This window comes from Hemicordylus capensis, chromosome 2, assembly GCF_027244095.1.
Source record: "Hemicordylus capensis ecotype Gifberg chromosome 2, rHemCap1.1.pri, whole genome shotgun sequence".
In the NCBI taxonomy this organism is placed as follows: domain Eukaryota; kingdom Metazoa; phylum Chordata; class Lepidosauria; order Squamata; family Cordylidae; genus Hemicordylus; species Hemicordylus capensis.
Genome location: NC_069658.1, coordinates 180557424 through 180583123, shown reverse-complemented (window position 1 = coordinate 180583123; position 25700 = coordinate 180557424). Strand labels below are relative to the sequence as shown.

The window sequence follows — 25700 nt, the reverse complement described above, 5'->3', positions numbered from 1 at the left end:
CAGCCATTTTTAGTATTTTTATTTGCTCAACAACCATAACCGGTTCCCAAACAAAAAGGTATAACAGCACATTCGTAACTATGACACAGACTGGCATTAACCACGGCAAAACAAAACTGCTCTGCCAAGCCCCAGGGAGCCTGTGTTGTGCTGCGTGATCCCCGCTAAATGGAACACCAGAATTTCCAGCAGCTTCCTGACCATGCTGCAGGACTTGGGAGGCGTTACAGTGGGGTTAGCAAGAGTGCCAGACAGGAAGCAGCTCATATAATCCATTAAGTGTCTACTTGTGTAAAGCACATCATCGCTGAACAGTTTGGTGAGGGGGAAAAGAAAGAAATGACAGAGGTTGACAGGGGCAATCTGCTTTACAGACATCTGGCCAGAGGTTCAAGGGTTTTCTTTATCTTCCTCGCAGCTCTCCTTCTTCAGCTCCTCATAGGCACCTTCTGCCTTCTCTGCTCCTTCTGCTGTTCGGGCATTTGGCACCCAGAGGCCAGAATCAATGCATCGTTGCATGTGATACTTCGCTTCCTAAAACAAAATACACACACCCAAATTCCTGCTTAAGAACCACACAGGACTTTAGAAGCCCAAAGTTGGCCCTAGAACTGCATTATAGTTGTTAGAAGGTCAGCTAAACAATGGAAACTGCTGTACTAGCCTCAGGCTTAGACAAATGCTTGGAACATGCTGTTTTTTTAAAAAAAATTAAAGGCTGTTAATGGGGCATGTGGCTGCAGGAGGGAAAAAGATAATGATTATGAAACAAGTCTAGTGATAGCACTGAAGTTTGGAATGACCTGATATAGTATGTCTAGCTGATAATGCTCAGTCACCATATGCAGTGCAGAAAATGGGGAAAAACAATTGCACCATTAGTCTCAGAGCCATATTGTAAAGTGTAGATTAGAATATAACTACTGCATCTAAACTAACTTACCACAAGAGAGTACAAACAAATGTATTGAGAGGTGAATCTTGTTTGCAACGTTCTGAAAGAGCAAGTTTCAAGATCACATCCAGCCAGAAGTTTGATTGTCCTGACAGATACTTTAAGCATGTGTGGTTTATGCATATATAGTGCTATATGTTCCTTTTCTAATGAATCATAATAGTAGCTGTATCATGAACCATGCCATCTCTCCCAGATAGTCTCCTCCCATTTGGAACATCAAACATGGTTGTGCACATACAGTGTTAAGTGTTCAGGCAGCCCAAACTCCACTGCTTTGTAGACACACGCCCAGAAGTTATTTAAGATTTAAGTGGGTCCAAGAAACTCTCTCACTGATTGCTATAGAACTTCAGGAACTTTTAAAACTGAAACTTTTTAAATTTGGCTGAAAGTGGACATGAAAGAAAAAAATGTTCTAAGTATAACCGCTAATGAAAACTTGTAAATGTTTATTGCAGTGGTAATTTATACCATGTTTTGATGCTTCGAACTAGTAGCCAAAGGGAAACTGAAGCAGAGCCTAGGTAAGCAGGGAGGAAGGAAGGAAGCCACACAGCAATGGAGGAGGATCATTCCTGTTTGCAGAACTTCTGCAGGAAGAGTACTACAGCATGCAGTAGGATGCCTACTACTACAGTTAGCAGGGGTAGGGGCATTGGTACACATTATCTATAAAGCAGAGTTTCCCAATGTGGGTTGACGAAAGTGCAGGCATTTTAGAGTTGCAAAGGAGAGAGAGATTAAAGTAGTTATTGCATTTGAAGGATTTATACACATCTCTCCAAACCCTAGATCAGGAACAAACAGGAGAGGAAAGTACAGACACTGACAGGGGTTGACATCTCGGAGCTCCCCAGATATACAGTTCCCTGACCCAAGAGAAGAATCCAATCCCATGGCCCACACCAAGGATACTCACAGCAGGATCCATTTTGCTGATAGCATCCTGTAGCATCTGCACATCCTTCACATCAAAGCATTTCTGGAGTTCCTGAGAGGAGATGGTGCCACAGTTAAGGAGAGAATAATCTGCAACCCGTTCCTAGCTCTACTGTGTCACTTGATTACAAGTTCAGATCTTATACTCCACAGCCGGCCTTTGTGGGGATATCTGCACAAGAGCCTCTCCTTCTTCTAGTTTGTTGCTTTAGGGTCCAACTGGATCTCTAAAAGAAACCTCCTCCAAAAAGATACAATGTGTGTGTAGACATGAGGGGGAAAGAAGAGTCCTGCACTGGTATCACACCCTGATGTCAACAGGAGGCCACCCATGGAAATAGGGCCACAATGCACATGCAGAAGGGCCCAGGTTCAGTCCTTGGTAGCAGGCTGGGAAACCACCTCTGCCCAAGACCTTTATTACCATTCAGAGTAGACAGCACTGGGCAAGATGGTCTAATGGTCTGACTCCAAATAGGGCAACTTCACAGATTCATTTCCCACGTTCTGCAGAGCCTCAAGCTCCCTCCACAAAAGCATGGGCTAGAAGAACTAGGTCCACTGCCTGAGTAAACCTGATCTTCGAGGACAGGAGGAGGAGAGCTGATCTTGTGGTAGCAAGCATGACTTGTCCCCTTAGCTGAGCAAAGTCTGCCCTGGTTGCGTATGAATGGGAGACTAGAAGTGTGAGCACTGTAAGATATTGTTGTAAACCACCCAGAGACATAAATTTTGGGTGGTATAAAAATGTTTTAATAAATAATAAATAAAATACTCCCCTTAGGGGATGGAGCTGCTCTGGGAAGAGCAGAAGGTTCTAAGTTCCCTCCTTGGCATCTCCAAGATAAGGCCGAAAGAGATTCCTGCCTGCAACCTTGGAGAAGTCGCTGCCAGTCTGTGTAGACAATACTGAGCTAGATGGACCAATGGTCTGACTCAGTATATGGCAGCTTCCTATGTCCCTACGGCAGCCCAGTATAGATATATCCTGATGGAATCACTCTGCTCCTAGACACACCCAGTGAGGTAGTAGTAGTGGAACAGCCTCCTGGGGTGGAAGTAACTAGATTAGGGGCTTTATGGCTCAGTGGTTGCTAGATCAGGGAGATCAAGAAGGATGCATAGTAAACTATTTGCCTAAGAGCAATTGAGATAAAATGGGATTAAAAAGCCAAGACACCGCCTGCGTTTAACCTTAAATTTCCTAAGTTACTTGAAAGTTTTGGTATGTGAACTGACTCATTTTCCTCTTCTCTTCCCACCCTCTTTTTCCTTTTCTATCACGTCTATTAGATTCTAGGGCTTGTGTGATTTTTAAATCTATGTAGAAAACTTTGGGCACAAAGTAAACACCACAACTCACAGCTGGGAGCGATTCATAGACGTCCACAGGGTCAAGGCCTCCAGGTCCCAGCCGTTTCTGGCGCTCCTCTTCTTCATACTCTTTCATGGCTTTTTCAATACGCACCTTAGCCCGGCCTCGCACTCGCTCTTTGAAGGAATCCAGCTCATCATTAAAGCCTTCCATGTATTGCTGGTCAGCAGTCTAGATGAAGTTTGGAAAGAAAGCAGGAAGGAGAGAACATGGCGTGAGCACAAGACGTTTGAGAAGACATCCTACCCTTTAATAGAGAGAGGCTGAAAATAAGCTGCGCTCCCCAAACCACCACCTCTCATACATTGCTTAGCTTTGCATGTTATGACCTGTGGTTACAACAATAAATTTAATTCATTTGTTGTTTAACCTGGCCAGAAAACATCTATCCAAGCCAGAATGCTTCACACGGCTTACCAAATAAATTCAAACTAGGATTCTGGTGAACGTCCAGGGAAAGAGAATTTCCTTAGGATAAAGCTATTTTTAAGAATGACTCTAGAGCCTTTGAAGAAGCGTAAGCCAGATGCACTGGGAGTGTATCTGGCAGAGAGAAGATGTGCATCTGGCAGAGAGAGTGCATCTGGTAGAGAGAAGAGACTGGAAGTGTGTGCATGATCCATTTAAGGCCACATATGTTACAACCAGCATTGCACCTAGCATCTAGGTGACAACAGACTAATAGATTGCTTTGATTCATTTCCACAAACTAAAGGTAAAAGGGAAAGTGTGTTGTCAAGTTGATTTTGACTTCTGGCGCCCACAGAGCCCTGTGATTTTCTTTGGTAGAACACAGGAGGAGTTTACCATTGCCTCCTCCCACGCAGTATGAGATTATGCCTTTCAGCATCTTCCTATATCGCTGCTGCCTAATATAGTACCAGTGGGGATTCAAACTGGCAACCTTCTGCTTGTTAGTCACGCATTTCCCTGCTGCACCACTTAAGGTGGCATTTACACAAACTGCACAACACCAAATATTGAGCACTGTGAATTCTCATTATCAAACATCACCAACTGTGAGAGAAGTGCTGCAGGGGGTGGGGAAGGGAAATTTTGTGTTGCCCCTCTGGTTTTCCGCAATGACGGTCAGCCAATTAGCAGGCTAAAATTCAAGGGACGAACACCTTTGTGGTTATACCGATACTATACTGAGTGTTTCTTTGGGACTGTTATACTGTGAGGTGCTGCTTTGAGCCTAAGTTTATTGTTGGGGAGCAGCATATAAATTCAAGTCGCTTTTCAGCTCTTTTCCTAACCTGGGCAGTAGGGCTCACCTTGATTTTAGTGAAGAACTGCCTGAAACAAGCTCTAGGGTCAACCTTCAGGCTCTTGGCCAGCTCCAGGATGAACTGCATCACTATGGTCTGATGGGCCACCTGTTCCATCAGCCCATGTTTCTGAGAAAGACAACAGAAAATCAGTTGCACTTCTAAATACACAGACAGCACAACACCACATCTGGCTGAGCCTGGCCCCAAAGCAGGTGCGTTTGTATTTCAGAACACCTTTAAAAACCATCCCAAGAATCCATCTCTCCTCCAGGCTCACATGGCAACAGGCACAGGATGCCAGCTGGCCAAGAGCCACAGCAAACAAGTCTACGGCACTCTGCCTTCCTGGCCATCCTATTCCCTTCCACCACTTGCTGCCAGGACTGCATTGCCTTTCAACAGATTTATGAGGCTGCCTCCCAATGTCAGTGCCTCCTCCTGGGCATGTAGCTGGCTAAGTGACAGCACTGGCTGACTCAGCTAGACCCAACTGTGCCAACACTAGACACAAAACGACAGCTAAAATAATCCCACTGGCGGGAGGAAATTAATCCTCTAAAGCAAGGCCAGGAAACTTGATCAGTATGAAATAACTACACTGGCAGTTTATAAGGTAGCTATGAATCTGCACAAAGTGATGATTGCAAGGTCAGGGCAACACACCGCGAGGAACGACTACTAGTAATTACAGCAGACTGCTAGTAATTACCACTATGTGCAACTGCAAGATAGGGCTGAGATCCCTGCCTGCAACCTTGGAGAAGCTGCTGCCAGTCTGTGTAGACAACACTGAGCGAGACAGACCAATCGTCTGACTCAGTAAATGGCAGCTTCCTATGTTCCTAACTTCAGCTCTCCTGCAGATGTTGGGCTACAATTCCCAGCTACTGGCCATGTGGCTGGGGATGATGACAAAGTCCAAGAACAGCTGAAGGGCCAATGTTGAACAGCCCTCATCTAAAGAACTAGCCAACTATTATTTGGGCCCTGAATCACAAGGTGAGTTTTTAAACTCACCGGCTCGTCTGGTGGCCACTCAGGGACGGGCCTTCTCCGCTGCTGTCCGGAGGCTTTGGAATGCGCTCCCTAGTGAAATAAGAGCCTCCCCATCTCTGACAGCTTTTAAAAAGTCTTTAAAAACACATTTCTTCACCGAGGCTTTTAATTAATGTTGTTTTAATGCTGTTTTAAAATATTATTTTAAAATTTTTAAATTGTTGTAATATTTATTATTATTATTATTATTATTATTATATTTATATCCCGCTCTTCCTCCAAGGAGCCCAGAGCGGTGTACTACATACTTAGGTTTCTCCTCACAACAACCCTGTGAAGTAGGTTAGGCTGAGAGAGAAGTGACTGGCCCAGAGTCACCCAGCTAGTTTCATGGCCGAATGGGGATTTGAACTCGGGTCTCCCCGGTCCTAGTCCAGCACTCTAACCACTACACCACGCTGTTCCCCCCCCCCGCACCCCATTTTTGTCTTAACAAATGTTTTACTTTGTTTTTATTCTTTTGTAAACCACCCAGAGACGTAAGTTTTAGGTGGTATAAAAATGTTTTAATTAATAAATAATAAATAAATAAAATAATGACACCTGGAATATGAATGGAGGCTCTTAAAACTTTGTTTTATAGTAACCAACGTTCCTCAAAACACATTGCCTTTGTGTGTTTTGAGCCATATATTCAGTCACAGAAAGCTGAGAATATAGGCAGACCTTGCAATACACAGAATCATTATCCGCAGTTTCATGTATCTGTGGTCAGGTAATTGACACCTGACCTTGGCATGCCGGGGCAGGGTGGGGGGAGTGTGTGGGGCAAGAAGGGGGTTAATTTCACGTATCCATTCTTTGGAGATGGCCAGAAATGACCTCAGAGGTAATTTCCAACTGCCATTTTGTAGAAGGGAGCCACTCATTTAGTTTTTAGTTTTTGTTTTTTTAAAAACCCGCAAAAAATAGCAGAAAAATAGAAGAATATGGACTTCTGGGGGGCATTGCTAGACAGCTAGAAGCCTGCAGAGCACGGTAGAGCACTTTATTACGCCCTTTCAAATATTTTTGGGCAGTCTTACCCACAATTTTCAACCCTCTGGGAACCTAAGCCCTCAATTCCCATATAAGCAATGCCGCGTTATTTGCAGCTTCGTTACTTGTGGTTGTAGACACAGAATGGAACCAGTGTTCCCTCTAAGGCATGCGTGCACTCACATGTCTTTTTATATCCACTCAGCAGGTTTTGGATCCTGCTCAGGGTTAATCAGGAAGGTCCCTCTCTGAATATACATGCACACACGCTGCCTTGATACTGCCACCCAGAAGAAAACTCATCCCACACACAGTTGACAAAAATTAGAGAGAGGACACTGAATGGAACCCCTGCGAATAACAAGGTATGCCTGTACACAAAATTCAAATGGTGGCGCAATGATTGCACAGAAGTTATTTGGGGACTGGATAAGACTCATCTGGAGCCACCGTGTTCCTCCACACACGTCAGTGTTAGATAGTGTTAGCTATCCCATTTCTTCACTGTGCCTGCTGGTAAAGCTACACTGGCCTCACTCACCTCTTCTGCTTCCAGATCGATGCACCAGATGACTAAGTAATTTGCTGTCTCTTCACACACAAGATGTGGGTTATCTGACAGATACTTCTGGCTGTCATCCCAGCGCCGCAGCATTCCTTTGAAACAGGAGGGAAGCAACTTCAAATCAGATTGTTCCCACAGGCTCCAGGGGGAGACAGTTTTCCTCATCAGACTTTTGGATCAGGATTTGATACAGCACTGAGAGTGCTAGAAAGAATCGTTGGCAATTTGTGGTTGTACAATGTGCAGCAGAATAACTTGATTTGGGCGGGATAAACAACTGGGTCACTCAGGGATGATGAAGGAGGGAAGGATTGACAGTGTTTTGACCTAGGAACACTCATTAGGATCAATAAAGAGGATTACGTCCTTGTGGTAACAAGAGCATTAAAACAATGGCACACAGAGACAAACCATTCAGACGATTGTCCAGAGCTAACTTACTAAGAACCAGGGCAAAGGCTTATGGTGGGGCGGGGGGCTTTTCTTTATTTACCAGATGTATATGCCACTTTCCTACAAATGTGACCAAAGCAGCATACAATTTTTTTTAAATTGAAACACTAAAACAAGAACTGAGAACAATAAAAAAACACAATCACATATTGAATAAAGCAGAAGCACAGCAGGGGAAAACTGACAAGCCTAACAAAAAGACAGAGGAAATGCTACAACAGTACAACATAGATGTGACTAAGGCACAAGTGAAGCCAGGACTGCCTTCCACAGGAAGGGAGGCAGCAGGCACACAAATTGAAGTTGCGTCAAGGCACTCCTAGATATAGCTGCCACTTGAGCTATATATCCAGATATACGCCATTGGCGGAGCACACCCAAACGGTAAGCCAGCTCCCTCAGAGGGAGTTGCAAATGGCTTCTGCAGAGGTAAATCTTGCCTCACAAACCTTTTGGAGTTCTTTGAGAGTGTCAACAGGTGTGTGGATGAAGGTGATTCAGTTGACATAGTATACCTGGACTTCCAAAAAGCTTTTGACAAAGTTCCTCATCAAAGACTCTTGAAAAAACTTTTGGGATAAGGGGACAAGTACATGTGTGGATTGCTAAATGGTTGGAGGACAGGAAACAGAGGGTAGATATAAATGGACAGTTTTCACAATGGAAGGAAGTAAGAAGTGGGGTCCCCCAGGGATCTGTATTGGGACCGGTTCTTTTTAATTTATTCGTAAATGATCTAGAAGTAGGGATAAGGAGTGAGCTGGCCAAATTTGTAGATGACACCAAGCTATTTAGGGTTGTGAAATCTAAAACAGATTGTGAGGAGCGCCAAAACAATCTCTCCAAACTGGGTGAGCAGGCGACAAAATGGCAAATGCGGTTCAGTGTTGGCAAGTGTAAAGTGATGCAATTGAGATGAAAAACCCCAACTTCAAGTATACGCTGATGGGATCTGAGCTGTCGGTGACTGACCAGGAGAGGGATCTTGGGGTCATGGTGGACAACTCATTGAAACTGTCAACTCAAAGTGCAGCAGCTGTGAAAAAGGCCAATTCCATGCTAGGGATTGATAACAAAACTGCTAATATTATTATAATGCCCTTATACAAAACTATGGTCCAGCCACACTTGGAGTGCTGCATACAATTCCAGTCACCACTTAGTCTTGTGAAAGTGGAGGCCAAGGTGTGGATGGCCATACTCAACTACTGGCTAAGGCTAACCCTCAGCCCACTGGCTCTAGAACCCCTACACTAAAGGACAACTACCAGTCCAACTGGAAATGGACACTTCTGGCAAAAATGTAATCCCTGGGTCTCTCCCACAACCCTCCTCCTACTTGCCATGGGTTATAATCAGGCAAAATAACTCATAAAACAGAGCATAATGGACACAGAGCGCCAAACCAATCTAGGCAGAGTTCCGAAATCCCTCATCAACAAAAGACTAAGATACACTGTATCCCCTGCCACCACTGGAAGTCCCAACTCACAGAAGGGCCTTCATCCTGGCTCACAGTGGTGCCCTCCCTCAGCTATCTAGAAGGCAGACACAGAAAGACCCCACCCTTGGAACACCTGTGCCCCTGCAACTCCGGGCAAGCTGAAACAGTGCATGTTCTTTTCCACTGCCCGTTCTACAGAGACATTTGCACCACCCTCATCTTCCGCTATTATTCAAGTCCCAGGTCTATAAAGCCAATTCCACACCTCCCTTCTGCTCTCTGACTCCAAGCCTGCTATCATGCATAATGTTGCCAAGTTCTGTGTGGCAGTGGGCAAAATCCATCCCCCCACACACACACACACAAAGAGGCCAGACACAGCACCTAGCCTTACAGCTCAGTTTTAGCTCACTCAATAGCTTTTTATAATCAGTATTTTATCGTTTTATAAATTTGCAGCTTTATAGATATTTAGACATTGGGATTTTAAGACTAGTATTTTAGGACTCCGATTCTGAAATTCAAAGACCCTTGGGATTCAGGATCTTGGGATTTTAAGATCTTGATTGCCATTTTCATGACCTTTTATACCATCGTAACCTACTTTATGCTGGTAAAATAATGTAATAAAGATTATTTGATGTGATGTATGATATGGGGAAATTGGAGAGAGATTTGCTCCCTCACCCATAAGACTAGGACTTGGGGTAATAACATCGCAATAAAATTGATGGGTACCAGATGATGTATGTGCTGAAGGACACGGGATCTAAGACAGGATTAGACTGCTTCATGGATCAGTTTATCAAGAACTGTTCACTATAATGGCTAAACTGAACCTCCATACACAGAGGAAGCATTCCACTAAATGCCAGTTGCTGGAAAGCCAAAGCAAGGACAGGCTCTGCATTCATGTCTTGCTTGGGGGCTTCCCAGAGGTATCTGGCTGTCCACTGCCGGAAACAGGACTCTGAACTAGTTAGACCTTTGCTCTGATCCACCAGGGCTGATCTTCAATCCTTAAGAACAAGACTCAATATCCCTAAAATAAACAATTAGAAATAGTTTGCCTTTAGATGATCACAGCTCTTGATACATAGTCCTCTTCTTGGCCTTTGTCACACACTGAGTTCGTTCTCACAACCAGCTCTAACTGGGCAGTACAGTGCTAATCCAGGTAAGGATGGCTGTGAGAAGCACTAGGATTACTCCCAATCCTGGTGTTCCTCTGCCAGGTAGCCCATGTTTGATTGCCACACTGCTTGCTGCCTCTCTGACTTAGTGGGTGCACGACATAGAATCCAGGAGGGGCAGGGGTTGTGTCCGCAGGGGTGTGTGTGTTAGGTATTAGGCATGTGCCCGAAACATTTTGGAGGCCATTGTAAAGGCCTCCGAAACGTTTCGGCGCTGGGGTGGGATTCGGTTTTTCGGCACGGCAGGGGTAGCACTTTAAAGGCGGGGGAGAGTGTACTCACCCCCCCCCCCCGCGTTTCCCCCGCCGGCGCTCTTCAAATTCCAAGCCCCTCGGGGCGGCAGCGTTTCTCCCGTCGGCCAGAAGTGGCCGAAAGTTGCGCACGCACACTCGCAACTTTCGGCCACTTCCGAACGACGGGAGGAACGGGGCGGCAGGGAGGAACGCTGCCGCCCCGAGGGGCTTAGAATTTGAAGAGCGCCGGCGGGAGAAACGCGGTGGGGGGGCGTTGAGTACACTCTCCCCCGCCTTTAAAGTGCTACCCCTGCCGGTGCCTAAGAGTCTTCGGGCACATCCCTATTAGGTATGCTCCTGCCTTCTCTCCAGCTCTCCACCATCCTAGCACAGATGGTCATGATCATGTGAACAACCTTGCTGGGTGTTTGGGCAAAGCTAGATTGGATCCAGGTTGCACAGATTTCTAAACCATAGTTAAACCATCTCTCTGGGATGCAGATGATATGCAGACCTGTGGTTTAAACAAACCAGGATGTTTGCACCAAGCTCCACGCTAGAACTTTTATTTATTTTATCTATGTATTATTTATTTTTCTATGTAAACTGCTTTGTGAACTTTGGTTGAAGAGCAATATAGAAATATTCGTAGTAGTAGTAGTAGTAGTAGTAGTAGGTGCAGTTGTAGAGCTAAGGGGAAAAGGGGAGAAGGAAATGTGGGCTTGACCGGCTTCAGGCTGCATTCATGACACCACAAAGCATGGTTTGTTGGGTTGTCTGAACCAGCCCAGCATCTCCTAACTGCAGCAAAAGTAATCAGAGCTCACTGAAAGCAAATCAAGAGATTGAGTTAATAGGTATTCTAATGTCATGCCATTAAAGTTACATTTAAACATAAAACTTTTCTTAAGTTGTTTGGCTGCCTTTCCTCCCATATATGAAAGCTACAGGGGCACAACTACTTACTGGCACTTGGCACCTCTAGCAGCAGGAGGACACCCCCTCCCATTGCCTCTAACAAACAAGTGTCTCTTTGGGAAGCACTTCATTAAACTTACAGGCTAGTCACACTGTGACTATCCCATTGTCAAGGAGTGTCATTCCATCAAGGCTGCATCTACAATGGGCCACACTGAACCTCAAGTGGTCCTCGTCACAGAAGCAGGGAGTGCTGCTGCTACTACTACAAATATTTACATACCTCTTTTCAACCAAATTCTCAATGTGGTTCACAAAGAAAAATAAATAATACGTAAAGAAGATGGCCTCCCAAAGGGCTCACAATCTAAAAAGAAGCATAAGGCAGATACCAGCAACAGCCACTAGAGGGTTGCTGTGGTGAGGCTGGATAGCACCAGTTGCTCTCCTCCTGCTAAATATGAGAGAATCACCACTTGTTTATTTATTTATTTATTTATTTACTTACTTACTTACACACACACAGAGTCAGACAGGTGTTATTGACTGGTTTGTTTTATCCAGACATCGAGTCCTTCCCAAGAACCTGGGATGGCTGAATTTTATTGTCAATGTTGTTGCTGTTGTTATAGATATCATAGCAGAATATAGGCTGTTCCCAGTAAAGCTGCTTTTTGTAATTGGCTAATGGTGATTTCTGAGGCCCTTATGGTGTTGAGATGCTCTTCAAGGTCTTTTGGAACTGCACCCAGGGTGCCAATTACCACTGGGATTATTTTGGTCTTTTTCTGCCACAGCCTTTTGATTTCAATTTGTAGATCCTGGTATTTTGTGATTTTTTTCTATTTCTTTTTCTTCTATTCTGCTATCCCCTGGTATTGCTATGTCGATTACTTTAACTTGTTTTTCTTTCTTCTCGACTACAGTTATATCTGGTGTATTGTGTGGCAGATGTTTGTCTGTTTGTAGTCGGAAGTCCCATAATATTTTTACATCTTCATTTTCTACCACTTTTTCAATTTTATGGCCCCACCAATTTTTGGCTAAAGGTAGCTTGTATTTTTTGCAGATGTTCCAGTGTATCATCCCTGCTACTTTGTCATGCCTTTGTTTGTAGTCAGTCTGTGCGATCTTTTTACAACAGGTGGTCCACGGTAGGCTTGTGCCCATTATGGAGGCCTCCGAAACGTTTCGGCTCCGGGGGCCATTTCGGTGCTTCAGCACCAGCGAGGGTAGTCCTTTAAGGGCGGGGGAGGGTGCACTCACCCCTCCCGCTGCATATCCCCGCCGGCGCTCCATCACTTTTAAGCCCCTCGGAGCGGCAGCGTTCCTCCCTGCCGCCCCGTTTTTGTCATCGGCCGGAAGAAGCAAGCACACATGCGCCTGTTGCGGGCGTGCACGCGCCCGTCTGCCGTGCGGGCGCACAACGGGCGCACGCGCTGTTACTTCTTCTGTCCACTTCCGGCCGATGACAAAAACGGGGCGGCAGGGAGGAACGCTGCTGCCCCGAGGGGCTTAAAAGTGACGGAGCGCCGGCAGGGGATATGCGGCGGAAGGGGTGAGTGCACCCTCCCCTGCCCCTAAAGGACTACCCCCGCCGGTGCCAAAGAAACTTCGTGCACATCCCTAGTCCACAGTTTCATCTGCTTCTTTACAAAGGCGGCACTTGCTGTTTGTTGTGGATTTTTCAACTTTTGCTCTTATTGCATTTGTTCTTAGTGCCTGTTCTTGTGCAGCCAGTATTAAACCCTCTGTTTCTTTCTTCAAGTTGCCATTCTTAAGCCATTGCCAGGTCTTGGTGATGTCTGGTTTTCCAGTTATATTGTGCAAATATTGACCATGCAGTGGCTTATTTCTCCATTTTTCTGCTTGGTTCTTGACTTGTTCTTTCTTGTAGGCCTGCTTTGTTTCATTGGTGTTGAATAGTTTCTCATTATTGACCATTTGAAGTGCATCTTCTTCACTGTCCTTGATATATTCTTCAAGGCCTCTTTTCTCCTCCTCTACTGTTTGATGGACTTGCAGCATTCCTCTTCCACCTGAGCTGCGAGGGAGGTATAGCCTATCGACATCACTGTGGGGGTGCAGAGCATGACTGATAGTCATGATTTTCCTGGTCTTACGATCTAGCGTCTCTAGCTCTGCCTGGGTTCAGTCTATTATTCCTGCAGTGTATCTGATAACAGGTATAGCCCAGGTGTTTATGGCTTGTATGGTGTTCCCGCCATTGAGTTTGGACTTGAGGATTTTTCTAACTCTCCTGATGTATTCACTTCCAATTTTTCTTTTAACTTCAGTGTGTGCGATGTTATTAGCCTGGAGAATGCCCAAGTATTTGTAATGTTCTTTCTCTTCCAGGTTCTTGATCTTGCTTCCATTGGGCAGTTCTATTCCTTCTGTTTTTCTTATTTTCGCTCTGTTCATTATTAATGCAGCACACCTGTCTAGTCCAAACTCCATTGCTATATCGCTACTGAATATACGGACAGTGTTTAGCAGTGATTCAATTTCTGACTGGGACTTTCCATACAACTTCAGATCGTCCATGTGTTTAAGCCAAAAGCCATGCAGTTCATCGTAACCTGGTACAGTCCAATTTTTAATTTTCTTTGCTCTTTCACTTATTAATTCTAATGTTGTTATTAGATCTTGCATTTGTTGGTTACATTTTTTGACCTCTTTCATCCAGCCTGCTTTTTTATTATAATCTATTGGATTGTCCCATAATTTCCCCCAGAATTACACTGTTTCTACTTTATTTGGTGTTTCTATGTTTCTTGCAGTTTCTCCTTCTATGCTTTGGTAGAAACGTCTCTGATTCAACTGGAATTGGAGATTCTGCCTGTGTTGTGTAGTTCTGGCTTCATATCTGCTAATCTTCTTTGACACTGCTGTTATTTGCTGCTTTATTATTTCCAGGACTTGTCTAATTTTCCTTAAATCTAGGTGGTATTTTTGGATCAGATACTGTTTGGTGTTTTCATTCTTCAGCTTCTTGTCTTTCATATCTTTCAATTTACTAGCATCTGATCTAAGGCTGGAGATTTTATTTTCTAATCTAATCTTCCATTTAGGTGATGTACTACTTTCTTTTTTTACAGGTCCACTGATCTTATATCTTGTGTTGTTATTGTTGCTGCACTGTACATTAGTTGGTTTGTTTCTTGCAAATTATTGGTTGTTATTTCTGCCAATGCAGCATTGACATCTTTTAATGCCTGAGCAAGTTGTTTTTTTGGCAACTGTTTTTAGAGCTGGAAGTCGAACCCTGGTGGTTGTTTGGTTCATGTGCTCAGTTATTTTTTGCTTTAGTTCTTGTTGCTTTTCTGTTAAACGGCATTCGGGTTTTTGAGGTGAAGGCAAAGGGGAGGTTGCCTGGTTTTGATTTTGAAACAGTTCAGCAACAGTTGCATCCTCTATTTCCAACACCTCCTCCACCTGTGCCTGAGCAACTGCTTCAGTTGGTGGTAATTCTTCTTCCATATCTTGAGCCTGTGTTGCTCTTTGCAGTTCTTCCAGCTCAACTCCTGTGAATACTTTATTTCTTATTATGAATCTTCTCTGGTCTGCTAGCCTTTGTTCTGTTATTTCTGTATCTGGATGCTTCTCTTTCCAAATTTGGTACATTCTTTTTAAATAACCTCTTCTAGTTGGACTAGACTTGTAATAGCAGATCATTATTTCCTTGTTTGCATTTCTCGTATATTTTTTCGGTTAAGCAACATTTCTTCCAGTAACTTTGCTGTCTTCAGCCCTGGTTGCTCAACTGAAGAACCTGAGTCCTGTTGCCCACTTCCCACCAGATGTCCAGGGACTCCAGCACCTGGCACGGTCCTTGTTGACCCGGGCGACGACCGATCCGGTATAGATTTATTAAAGTTACGTCTCACCATATTGTTGATGGGAGCGGCACTCTTTGTCTGGCTCCTCTGGTGAGACCTGTCCAGTACGTTTGGACCTCTGGCATAGCTCTCACCTTCCTCAGAGCATGCAAGCCCCACAACCATGCCAAGGTACTGCCTCACTGGGGGAGGTAGTGCCTATTATTATTATTATTATTATTATTATTTCAATTTCTATACCGCCCTTCAAAAAATGGCTCAGGGCAGTTTACACAGAGAAATAACAAACAGAAGATGGAACTTGAAAGATGTCTCTTTGCTCAGTTAGCAGGGGTCACTGTGCAATTCAACACAGAACTTGGATTTGTGTATGCTTTTCACTTGTAAGCCATCTCGGTGGGGCGGGAGGCAGGGGGGGAGCTAACACATTTCCCAAACATTTCTATGCGACCACAGTCCAGAGACATTACGTGAAATCCAAAAGAGAAGAGGAAAGCTGGACATCTACAGGATACAGAGGAAACTTGGTGCCTGACTTACCAAAGTGTTTGATTTGCTTCTCATACTTCTCCACAAATGTTTTGTGCTTCTTCTCCTTCTGTTCTTCGGACTCCTCATCCTGAGACTCAGATTTGACATTGAATACACTCTACAAAGGCAATGGAAGCCTGGTTAGTGCTACTGCTGTAATCTCACTTGAATCACTGTTGGAAAGAGTATAAACCAAGATATTTATAGGTTTAAGAAAGAGAGTGTACTAGCACAGGAGTGAAGAGCCTCAAAAGGTACACTTAAAATAGTTTATGAAGGCCTGATGTGTTTCAAGTTAGATGAGTCTTCTTCAGGGGCAACTGAACCAGATTCAAGACAACTAAATCTGCTAAATGATTTCCAGAACTGATTTAGCAGACTTGATGGAATGGGAATGCACTCTGCAATCTGCTTATTTGTAGATTTCACCTTCCATCCACAGGAGAGGAAATTCCTGCTACTTCCTCAATTCCCTCTACCTTCTGATCCCTTTAATTTCCCAGGGTTTCCAAAATGCAGAGGAAGGAACTTCCACTTATGCCTCTTTGTGATCTCCAAGGCTGCCTAAACATGTGCACTTGGGTTATCTGTGCATCAAATCAGGATTGCAAGGGCTCACAAGGCAGCACTCCCAGCAGCTGATGAGAGAGGCATTCCTTTCATCAATATTCCAGAAGAGCTGACTGGAACAGCTCTTGAGAAATGCCATCAAGTCAGACATCTTGGTCAGGATGCAAATAGCTACCGAGACAAGAGGTTTACATAATGGAATTTGACTTTAAAAAAAAAAAAAATTTGGCCAGCTGACTTCACAAGTCAAATCACAAACTGTGTTTCAAACCAATTTGCAATGCAGGGGGAGGATCTGCTGTTTGAGAATAATAAGTGGAAATCCCTTGTGAATTAATGGAGCTAGTTTCATGGTTCTTGGATTCTTATTTTTTTATTTATAAAATCTGTATATCACTTCTCTGTGAAATAATGCCACAGCTACTTTAGTTGTATTAAACAAGATTTGTTTTACTTCTTTAAAAAACGATTGTTAAAATGCCCCACGTTTTGGAGATGAGGCAGGCTGACATTTTTTTAATATGCTACAAAGGGCCAAATCCACATTACACAACTGTATTACCAACACAATTGTATGATTCAGATAACTTTGTTAACTTAGTGAGTGATAACTTAGTGAGAACTGATCCACCAGGACTGGGAAGCAAAACGGAAAATAGGCCCAGCCCAACATGAGGGGCATGACCCACCTTGCTGAAGCCATCTTTGCTGAGAGTGTCGACATTCCAAGGCATGGTTTTTTCCTTTTTCCTGAGCGCTTCTACCTTCTCCTCCCAGCTTCTCTCTTCTTTCTTCAGTTGCTGTGCTTCAGCCTGCAGCCTTTGCAGCTCACTTTTGGTACTTTCTGTGCTAGCCAATTCAAGCTCTTTCACTTTCCTCTGGCATTCGGCTAGCTTCCGCTTGCAATCCCGGCACCCCTTGTCCACCTCCTCCTTCTCCTTCTGAAACTGCTCCATCCTCTCGACCCGAGCCTAAAAAACATCAATTTAGAGATAAGCATTTGTCTTTTCTCTTCTATCAATAAAGTAATACAGCTGAGGCTTCTTCATACCAGAAGCCTCTTTTCTTGGGTACTTCACACTCATACTGGGATGGTTCCAACTTGGTCCATATAAAATCACCTGTACTGTATAAAGATACAGCAACATAAATCTTTTAACAGTAGAAGTAGGAGCAGGAGAATTCACCAGGATCAATAGCCTATCAGTTGACTCCAGAGCTCCATAAATCTGTCCTACTCTAAGGTCCTTATGAACTACATAAAATTACTACCTGATCAGGGGGGGAAATCATGGCCAGGTCAAGGGTGTGTGTGGGGTTTGGAGGGTTTTATTTTCTGGTTGCCACAAAGGTGAAGGCCAAAGCTGGGGGTGGGGGTGTCCCCCTTTGACTGGTAGGACTACTGACATATTGCATAGTTTTTAAAAAATTACTCAGTTTTTGCTTTTTCTATGTGTCTTCAAAAGCAATGCCTGTGTACTGGATAAGAAGGCAGGCAAACAAGAAGGGAGCAGCTGCTGCCCACCAAACTTAAAAAGTGGCGCAGCAGGGAAATGCTTGACTAACAAGCAGAAGGTTGCCGGTTCAAATCCTCACCGGTACTATATCGGGCAGCAGCGATATAGGAAGATGCTGAAAGGCATCATCTCAGACTGCGCGGGAGGAGGCCATGGTCAACCCCTCCTGTATTCTACCAAAGAAAACCACAGGGCTCTGTGGGCACCAAGAGTCGAAATTGATTTGATGGCACATTTTACCTTTATTCCATACAAACATATCTTCTCTCAGCTCCATATATAGGAGAGTGTTAGTGGTGTGCATGGAGCTGGCACCTGCCGGTTCGAAGATGGAGGAGATATCTTTAAGGAAGGAGGAGGGTGCTCTTACCCCTCTCACCATGTTTCCCCCACTAGTGCTGTCTATTAAAATGGTCCAGTGGGGTGGCAGCATACCTCCTTGCCACCCCGGTGCCTCTTCAGACCAGAAGTGCCCTGTGCATAAATAATTTTCTGTTGTCTCTCTTCTCACTAACCCTTTAACCATTCTTTTACTGCCAGGCACCCAAACAGAAATAGTGGGGCTAGAGCATCACTGTTCCCTCTAAGAGGGATTCCCAGATATTGTTGACTACAACTCCCAGAATCCCCAACTGCAATGGATTTTGCTTCAATGACCTCAATGGGAGTTGAGGTCCACAACATCAAGGAATCCCTGTTAGAGGGAACACTGTAGCGTGTCCTCGGCAGATACTGCCACTTGGCAAATTCCCCTCATCTCTGCAAGGGAATGGATCCAGTATTCCTAGCATGGAGTACAAGAAGTCAGTACAAATGTAAAAGTTACAACAGAAGTAGACACAAACAAGACATAAGCATGGCATAAGTGTTCATGCAAAAGGAACAGCAAGTATTTGTAATTTCCATGCCAAGCCTCTTTTTGCCACAGTCCATCCTTTTTTTAATCTGTCTTTTCAAAATCTCTGTATTTAACACTGAACCCATGCTTGCAATGCTTTAGACCCAGGTGCCTGTGTCCAGTAAAATATATGTGTTAATCCACTAGGCTGAATTCCCTAGCCTACATATAAGGAGATCAGAAGATGATCATCTCTTCTGACCTCATGGGCTATGAATCGTTTAAGCTTGGATCTAAGCATTTTTGGCCATGATGTTGCCTTCAGATCTGGGTCTCATTCTTACTATTTTAACTTGCTTGGCTTACTTTTCAGAAATTGTAAATAAGGCTCTAATGCTACATGAGGGGAGGCTGGTGCAAAGTTTGGACTGCTGATAATACCAGGAATAGTTCTTTTACATTTATTCCACATGGTTGCACACACCTGGTTGAAAGCATGCAGGCCATATGGATGCTCATCTCTCCTAAAGAGAAAATGGTGGATTTACTAAACCTTTATACAATTGCTAGAAATCAGTGTCCTCTGCCCACCTGAACTATACCATACAGAAAGCCCAGCATTCGGCCAATTCAATTAGATCTTTTCATTTTACGAAGGGCGCTGCATATATACCTGCTGCTATTAAACTCTTTGCAGCTAAAGTACACCCACAGCTTACATATGGTGCACAATTGGGCCCTTTCTGCAATTTCTCACCTCTGGAGGCCATACAGACAAAATTTCTTAGATCCATCTTCCAGGTCCCAAATAGTGTCTCAAATGCCGCTATTAGACGGGAGGCAGGCCTCTATACTTTGGAATCGGTTTATTGGAAATCTATTTTCCTATTCTGGTTAAAATTGAAGTTCTCACAAGTGGGATTAGTCCCTCTTACTATTGATTCGAGATGGAAACAGTCGCTTAAAATAAAATCTCAACTTTATGGGATCCCACTTGAAGAACTTGTTAGGATGGGCTCCACTACAGCTATGAAGGTTATTAAACAGCGAATAATTGATACTGACCTACAGGTTGAAGCCTCCAAAATATCTAGAGGTTTGTATATAGGTAACCAGCTCTACAATCTTAAGCCTGCTGATTACCTAAGTAACATAACTTTTCCTAAATTTAGGCGTGCCTTGACCCTTGCACGTCTTAATGTTCTTCCAACATCTGTGCTTAAGGGAAGGTTCAAGGGGATTCCTTATGTTTTGCGCCTCTGCCCTTGTGGCTCAGGTGCTATTGAGTCGACTGTACATTTTATTCTTTACTGTGACCTCTACAGGGATGCCCGTTTAGATTTTATCTCACCCTTGTTGAAGCCTTTTCCTGGCCGCTCAGATGACTTTTATCTTGATTTATTACTGTCTAAATTTGATAGTATGAGTACTAACTCTGTGGCCAAGTTTTGTTACATTGCATGTAAGTTGCGTATTACTATTTTATGATGTCTTATTCTCTTTTTCCTTTTTGCTTGCGTTTTGTTCTGGTCATTGATCGAAATAAAAGCTGATTCTGATTCAGTGTCCTCTGTAACAGGGATCCTCAGATGTTGACGACTACAACTTCCCTCACTGCATGCTGCAATGGCTTTTGGTTGGCGATTATGGGAGTTGTAGTCAATGACATTTGGGAATCCCCGTTACAGGAAATACTGGTAAAAATATAGAACCCAAGAGGTGTCTGAACAGGGAGGATGTGGTTTTGCATTCTTATGTGACTGGAAACCAGCCATACTCATGAGGGAAAGGAGCCAAAGTTTTTAGGGGAGGCTTCTTATGAAACGACTGTTATCGTGAGATATCTAAGAGTTGGCAACATGCCATAATAAGCCACTGTTTCTGACAGGCCTCCACATTCCTGTTAGGGATGTAAGTACTGGTTTTAAATACTGGTTTGCCCCTGCTAAGCCACTGTTGCCAAAACCTAAGGGGTATACTCGTGGGTCAAATGGGCCGCAACCCAAAATTTGGCTTTAAAAAAGCCAAATCTGGCAACAGAGCAAGAGGCACCTTTTTAAAGTGGTGATTCTCTTCATTTAGCAGGGGGAGAGCAACTGGCTCTATCCATCGCCAGCACAGCATTCTCCCAGTGGCTGTTGCTAGTATCTATCTTATGTTTCTTTTTTAGATTGTGAGCCCTTCGGGGATCCATTTCATTTATTTATATCTATGTAAACCGCTTTGGGAGCCCCAAGTGACCCAATGTTATATCTGGGTAATCCCTCTTCTTTGGAGCTTTTTTCTTTTGCTGTGATTCTGCAGCTACCAGGAGCTCAAGCAGCACTTGAAATGACAACCATTCCTGGCAGTCAGATTCTGCCAGTCACCATTTCTTCTTCTCTCAATGCACCAAGAAATGACCCTAATGGTGCATTCAATTGCGGGTGGGGGGAGAGAATGGTGACCAGCAGGAGTCAGCCGCTAGGAACACTATCAGTGATTCAAGCTCTGCTGAAGCTGCTGCTACCTGAAGAGGCATGGCCAAAATCAGTCTCCAAAAGACATTACACCTAAAGGAATTACACCAATAAAACTATAGCTATTATCTACTTAGCATTTTACGTCTCTGGTACTTGTTTGTACATTTCTAGTAACAGGAACACCACATTTCAAGGTATGGGGAACACTATGCACTGTTGAACAACCTGTGAAGGATGTTGTTGTTGTTGTAAAAATAATAATAATAATAACAACATGTATATCCCGCTCTTCCTCCAAGGAGCCCAGAGTACTGCATAGTTGAGTTTCTTTTTCACAACAACCCTGTGAAGTAGGTTAGGCTGAGAGAGAACTGACTGGCCCAGAGTCACCCAGCTAGTTTCATGGCTGAATGGGGATTTGAACTCGGGTCTCCCCAGTCCTAGTCCAGCACTCTAACCACTACACCACACTGGCTCCACGCTGGTTATGTAGAAACAAATGCTTTTGTGTTAGTTTCATCTGTAGTACTACACAGGGTGGGTTGCCCGATAGTCTTCATAGGGATGTTCCTAATGAACAAGACTAGAATGTCCTATTTATAGTGAAAATGATAGTCTTTCAACACTGGAGTTTGCATCAGCATTACAGATTTTTTTTACAGCATCGTAAATGTACACAGCACTTCTCAGATGACAGGTCTGCACACAAGAGACTTTGCAATCTAAAATTCAAAACGGAGGAGAGGCACAAACAGTCCATTAATGAGGCTGAATCAGGCACACACCACCTGGAGCCAGCTTAGCCAGCCCACTGCCTCCCCCAAACCTCTGCTCTCACCTCCAATTTTTTAAAAGCCAAGGAAAAGGAGTAGAGTAGTAAGTGCCCCACTACTTTCCCTTTCAAAGGCCAGAGGCAGAAGCAGGCTAGACAAAGAATGCAAAGGCAGCAGCTGGTGAAATGAAAAAGGAGAGAGTCTCCCAGTCCTGCTGGGCTGAGTGTGCAGGAGAAATCTCCACAGGGTGGGGATATGGGTGTTTGGAATATTCCACATGCTGCAATGAAAACTGGGGCAGGGGGGCAATATGTGGAGAACATCAGGAATAGAACTGTGAGATAAGGGGGGATAATCAGTTTGAGGTGAAAACTGGGTAGGCTGATGACTCATTCCACCACTTCCAGTGCAGACAGGGAGGGTAATAAGTACACAAATCACATTCTGTTACATGTCTTTAGGCATACTTTCAAAACAGCAAGGCTGAAAATTTCTAGGCACCAGCTCACCATGGCTCCCGGAACTCTAAATGTGGCACCTGAGCCAGCCAATGGACAGACACAACCAGGAAGAGAAGTAAGAAAAGGGTGGCTTCTAGAGCCAAAGAAAATTTGTCAAGGCCTGCAGTGGAAGATGATGGCTAAGGCTTTGTGGGAAAGGGGGGCTTTAAGGAGGGAAAAACAAACAGGCTTCAGATCATTGTTCCCTGTAAGGCATACACATGTGCGTGTGCTCACGCTTTTTAAAATGTCCGCTCAGTTAATTTTTTATCTCACTCAGGTTGAATCAGGAAGGCCCAATGCACGTGCACACACACTTCCACCAAGAACAAAACTCATTCTGCACACAGATCGAAAATATCAGAGAACACAGTGCTTCAGATGTTCTGAAACGAAATCCAAAACATAAAGGGGGAGGGCAGAACTTGAGTTACCAAACCTGGCTTGGAGATTCAAAGAACTGGTATGACTCTCCAAATGACTGCTAAAAGCAACCCTGGGAATTTGAAAAACTTTGATGCTATGCAAAATATTGGGTGGGGTGAGGAGGAAGAGAGAAAAATACTCTCAGGTTCAGTCATATTTGGCAGTCCTAGACAGAACTCCTTAAGGGAGCCGAAGGCCTTTGGGCAGCAGAGGATGATGAAACAGGTTACGTAGAAAGATAATAAGATATGAGGACGACAGCGTTTACCTGCGTCCGGGGGAAAACATTCCTCGTCTTTAAAATATTTGTATTGTATTGTTGTAAAGCGCCCAGAGACTTGCTATTTGGGCTGCACACAAATATAATTAATTAATTAATTAATTAATTAATTAAAAGCAGGATGATAGGCCGAAAGAAACCCATTTGCCCCACGGTCCTGTTGCCACGGGAAGGTGAAGAAGGGAGGAAGAGAGCGCGCAGAAGGCTGCACCGGCTGAGTTTCTTCCAGCCAGGCAGCCTTTGAGAGGCCTCCACCTCCCACCCTACGCACGCAGGAAACTTGGGCAGAGGGAAAGGAAGGGCCCCGTGTTCGTTCACATTCGGGCAGAGCAGCAGCTCAGGGGGCGAGGCTCACCCCTCACTTGAAGGTGGGATCCGGGGGCGTGGCTCTCCCCTCACCTGGTGCCGCCATCGGAAGAGGCTGGGCGTGTCGATGTTCGGATGAGTGTCGTCCTCATCGTCGGACACCTCGATATGGTCCCAGACGCTGTAATCCACCATCATGGCGCTGTTTCCCCCCTCACAGCCCAGCCGGCGCAATCTCCACCGCACTCCACGCACTCTTTCGCACACATCCGGCGCTTCCGTTTCCCTTCTCTGCCCCACTTCCGGAGTCACCACCCTTCTCCGGGGGTACCGGTGAGTGAGAGAGGAAGCCATAGACTTCAGGGACCTCTATGGTGACTACCACTTCCGGCTCCCGTTTCACTTCCGGCTGTGGAACACACAAACAACGGGAAGGTTCTTTTGGCAATTGGCCGGCGACGGCCTTTCCCTCTGCATGGCTGTTAAAAGGGGGCCTTTTAAATATTGTTGTGTTTTTGAAAATAAAACGTAGTCGGGCTGTTAGTGAGTGTAGAAGGAAAGGAAAAGTCAAAAGCTGCATTTATTGCAGACGTTTAACTTGCCCTGTTTATAAATAAGCATTGTTCAGAAATCAGAATAAGCAGTTTGGAAAGTCTGCGCTCTTGTTTTCCCTCAGTCCAAGTAATGTGCTGTGTACACTCTCCAACATTTCATAGACGAAACTGGCGACGCTGTTCTTGGAAACATATACATCAGGGGGAGAGTAACCGTCCCTCTCCACCCCCAAGCACAGTACCTCTAGTGACTGTTGCTGGTGTCTATCTTATGTTTCTTTTTAGATTGTGAGCCCTTTGGGGACAGGGAGCCATCTTATTTATTTATTTATTTATTATTCCTCTGTGTAAACTGCCTTGAGCCATTTTTGGAAGGGCAGTATAGAAATCAATCAGTCATTTCTTCCACCAAGGGTTAGTGACTGAACTCGTGCTCTGGAGCAAGGGCTTCGGGAGCAGTTAATTATTAAGCACCATGCACAGCAGCGCTTTGACAAGCAAAAATACTATCCCCATCCTGAGGAACGACAGTCTAAAATAAAGTTATTCAGAATCTGATCATGACCGTTTGTTTTCATAAATAAATAAATAGTGTAAGAGTGTTTAATCTCATTATGGATCTGACTTTATTGCAGATGGGCCACATTATTCACAGTATACATGGTGGTGCTGGAAGGGAAACAGCAGTGCACTAGAGTTTGTGTTCATGTACATGTCATATGCATGTACATTAGCCAAGGTGCATCTGTCCAGATACTTAGAGTTCGGTAGTGGGTTCTGAATCCTCTTAGTGCATGTCCATGTACACTAACACTATTTTTAAAATATCTCTCTCCAACAGGCAAAACAGACCTAAGAACATAAGAAGTTGCCTTATACTGAGTCAGAACATAGGTCCATCTAGTTCAGTATTGCCTACACAAATGGGCAGAGGCTTCTCCAAGGCTGGAGGCAGGAGTCTCTCTCAGCCCTATCCTGGAGATGCCAGCGAAGGAACTTGGAACCTTCTGCATGCAAGCATGCAGGTGCTCTTCCTATAATGGCCTCATCTCCTAAGGGCAATATTTCACAGTGCTTCGCTTACACATGTAGTTCCCCATTCAAATGCTAAGCAGAGCAGACCTTACTTAGCAAAGGGCACAATTCATGCTTGCAACCATAAGACCAGCTCTCCTCCCTGCAAAGGAGAGATATGCCTGAACTTCGGTTCGAGCACTTTTAGAGAAAGGGAACAGAGAACTTTAAGAAAAAGGAGGGCAGGACTTTACTAGTGATGTGCACAAACTGGTTCATGCACTCCCGGGGGGGGTCGTGCCCTTACCTGCTCCACTGCTCCCCCCTATTGGCACTCTCCCCAAAACTGCTGGTGCGGGGCACTTCCCCCCAAACCACTGGTACAGCGTACCTCCCTGCAGCCCCGGTCAGCGTTGTACCGGAAGTCGGCCATTGAACCATGACATTCATTGTGTGACTCTGGGCCAGTTGTGTATCTCTCAGCCTAACCTACTTCGCAGGGTTGTTGTGAGGATAAAAATAACCATGTCTCTTGAGCTCCTCGGAGGAAGAACAGGATATAAATGTAAAAAAAACACCAAAAAAACCTATGCCCTTGAACAGTCCCTGTGTCTCTACAGTTGTAGCAAATTTGGTTCAAATTGGTTAGGTGGTTCACAAGTTAGTCCTCTTGCCCCTGAAACATTCACACATCCACCATC

General features: G+C 44.5%; 1 protein-coding gene across 2 annotated transcripts; it reads right to left on the bottom strand.

Moving 5' to 3' along the window:
- Window positions 1-3: 3 nt before the first annotated feature.
- CDC37 (cell division cycle 37, HSP90 cochaperone) lies at window positions 4-23781 on the bottom strand. 2 transcript variants are annotated; one of them, XM_053289957.1, is made up of 8 exons: window positions 23525-23781; window positions 17019-17300; window positions 15769-15877; window positions 7122-7237; window positions 4550-4672; window positions 3261-3443; window positions 1878-1949; window positions 4-534 (listed from the first exon to the last, which is right to left on the bottom strand). In XM_053289957.1, the coding sequence occupies exons 1-8, from the start codon at window positions 23627-23629 to the stop codon at window positions 391-393; spliced, it is 1134 nt and encodes a 377-aa protein (XP_053145932.1). In that variant the 5' UTR covers window positions 23630-23781; the 3' UTR covers window positions 4-390. The 2 variants fall into 2 exon arrangements, with proteins under 2 accessions (XP_053145932.1, XP_053145933.1); XM_053289958.1 differs by having other exon boundaries at window positions 23481-23619.
- Window positions 23782-25700: the final 1919 nt, after the last annotated feature.